General features: G+C 55.2%; 1 protein-coding gene across 1 annotated transcript in view; it reads right to left on the reverse strand.

The window, feature by feature from the left end:
• SYNE2 (spectrin repeat containing, nuclear envelope 2) overlaps window positions 1-2,906 on the reverse strand; it is a 269,558-nt gene that overhangs the window by 21,645 nt on the left and 245,007 nt on the right. Inside the window, exons 100-101 of the mRNA XM_014545947.1 lie at window positions 686-873; window positions 24-218 (exon numbers count right to left, since the gene is read on the reverse strand). Of these exons, the coding sequence (XP_014401433.1) occupies window positions 24-218; window positions 686-873 (383 nt within the window). The remainder of the gene's footprint in view (window positions 1-23; window positions 219-685; window positions 874-2,906) is intronic.

Raw genomic sequence — 2,906 nt, forward strand, 5'->3', positions numbered from 1 at the left:
CTGGGCAGCGGTGGAGCCCGAGCCTGCCGCAGGCGTGTCCCCAGGACAGGGCTGGAGAGGGTCTCACCTCAAACTTCTTCAGCTCTTCTTTGGCGACTGTGTAGAGCACCTCCGAGGAGTTTGGGGAGGCTGCCGTCCTCTCGGCTGATGTGAGCCAGTCTTCAAAGCGCGAGTAATCATCTAGAAACTTCTGCCACAGGCGCCAGGTCTCCTCGATTCTGACGGCAAGGAGGCAACTTAGTGCAAGCCGCCCATTTCGCCCATTTCACCCAGAGCTCCGTATGTTCTCTGGACTGGTCCCACCCCTCCCCAGCACCGGCCCTCCTCGGGGGCAGAGACCCGGCTACGCCTTCCAGGAGGTATCCAGGCCCATCGCTCTGGGTCAGGACACCTTCCTCCCGGCAGTACGAGCCCCTCAGAGCCCTGCTTCAGAAGCTGACAACGGGGACAGGGCTGCACGCGGGGACAGCCAGCCACGTCACACCCGCGGCACCGAGAGCTGGGAGAGGCGTGACCCCATTATGTTCTCCCTGAATTTCTCTAATAAGCACTTACACCTACTGAGCCTTCTCTGCCAACAGCCTCTGAAGGGAACGGAACACAGCTGCTTATTCAGGTCAGGAGGGTGCACCAACTTCGGCTGAACCCCTCCCCCCCAAACCTTTAGGGGCAGCTCAGTGCTCACTTCATCCGCCGCTCCATCGACATGGTGCATATGTTCCTCCAGCGCCTGTCCAGGCTCCTGGTGGTCTGCTGGATGGAGTCGCACTCCGTCTCGTTGGCACAGGCATCCGAGTCGTGCAGCAGGACATCACAGATGTTGAACACAGACTCCACCCCCGCACTGTGCTGCTCAATGTCTCGCTGCAGGTCCTACGATGACAGGAGAGCAAGAAGCACCTTGAGACGGTGGAGGTGGGAGGGTCGGCATCAAAGGGTCCCCACTCCTCCCCACCTCCCAGCCCAGGGGGCACAGCCCTGGGGGCATTTCCACCCTGGAAGCAGCAACACAGGCTGGGTCTCTCATCTTTGCGCAACCCTCTGGCTGTAGCCTCTGACACAAAACCCAAGTACTGGCAACACTGGGATGGATCTGTTGAATGTGGGGGGGGAGGGGGAGGAGAGCAGGGGACCCTGCCCTGAGAGCCCGCCACCCCACAGACTTTGGGGAGGCCTGGGGTCTACTCCAGACCACCGACTCCAAGGGCCTCAAATGGAGACTTGGCTTTGGGGAGGCCTTCCACAGAAAACCGAGTCTTTTCAGCAGGACCTAACACGTTAGCAACATAAACTCTTCACCTTGTATGGTCACAGAGTTCTTAAGACCTTTATCTCCTCACACGCCAGGCTGTGCATGCAGCGTATGGTGCACAGCCTTCCAGCAGCCCAGCCCAGGGCGCCACAGCCCCAGGGGAGGACTCGGGGGTAGGGAGCCCCCCCACCCACTGATGGGGTCCAGCCAAACTCAGGGAGGGGACAGGGTCTCGAGTCGTGTCCTGTGCTGGTGATAGTGATGCATTTCCCTAATTTGGGAGGAATGTTCATGAAGAGAAAATACATGATTGTAGGAAAAAACAGAAACCCTGTTTAAGAATAAACATGGCCCTGGCCGGGTGGCTCAGTTGGCTGGAGTGTTGTTATGTACACCAAAAGGTTGCAGGACCAATTCCTGGTCAGGGCACGTACCCGGGTTGTGGGTTCAAGCCCCAGTCGGGGGCGGGGGGGTAAATGGAAGGCAACTAATCAATGTTCTCTCTCTCTCTCTCTCTTTCTCCTCTCTCCCTTCCTTCCTCTCTAAAGTAAACAACAATAACCAAATTCTATAGAAAAAGAAAAAGAATGAACATGGTATTTTCAGGTATTACTCAGAATATTTCCCTTTACACAGCATGGGGTTGGGGAGAGAGAAGGAGCTGTTGGTTTTGCGATTCTGGGCGAGTTAGGCTTCTGAGATCCAAAATCTGTGATGGGTGACGTTAGACACACACTAACCTTAGTATTCCAATTACATTGCGAAATAGCAGATACAAAGTTAAATACGCCGCTACTAAGGGTACGAAAGTTCCCTGGGTTCAACAAAGCTCAGTTTACGGGAGGGGTTACTCCATAAACAGTGCGGCCTCTGTCCGCAGGGCAGCAGCGTGATGTTCACGCCAGGCTGCCTCACTGTGTCTAATTTTGGAGTTACTACTGCTGTGTTCATAGGTAGGACTAATATTTTCTTCTAATAAATGCACACTTTGGGGCTTTCTGTGTTCACGTGGACATGAAAGAATACAATGGTAACTCAAATATATTTTAAATCAAGCAGGTCTCAACACGGGTCCTAACTGATGAAAAATGAACCCCTCAAAGTCTAGTCAGACAGAAGAAAGTGTTTTCCCGCCGCCAGCCGGGTGTGCTGTGGTGAGGTGCAGGGTGGCTGTGAGCACAGCCCCGGGCGGGCGTGCCTCTGCGGCGGGAGTCTCCCCGGGTCGGTGCGAGGACCCGCGTCACACGACGAGGGTGACACGGGAGTCTTACTGGTTCACAGACCCACACGGAGGAAAATCCCCTTTAACTGTGTTGAAATCATAAATAAGGAATCCTAACACCGGTGCTCAATGAGGAACACTGACAACAATCCTACCACGGGCACCCACTCGGGCACCGTTTGCACAGTGAGATTTACAAAACTGCTCCAATGTAATCTGAAGAGCTGGACCTAAGAAACAGCACAAAACAATGTGGAAGACTTTGCCAACCGCTCTGGAAAGGGCTCCTGCTGGGTTTGTGTTTCTGCTCCAGAGCAGGTGACAAAGCACTGAAGCTGGGGGCAGGGGGGCAGGGAGGAGAGATGGGGGACAGGGGGGGGAGATGGGGGGACAGGGAGGGGTGATGGGGGACAGGGAGAGAAGATGGGGACA

This window comes from Myotis brandtii, unplaced genomic scaffold (assembly GCF_000412655.1).
Source record: "Myotis brandtii unplaced genomic scaffold, ASM41265v1 scaffold423, whole genome shotgun sequence".
Classification (NCBI taxonomy): Eukaryota; Metazoa; Chordata; class Mammalia; order Chiroptera; family Vespertilionidae; genus Myotis; species Myotis brandtii.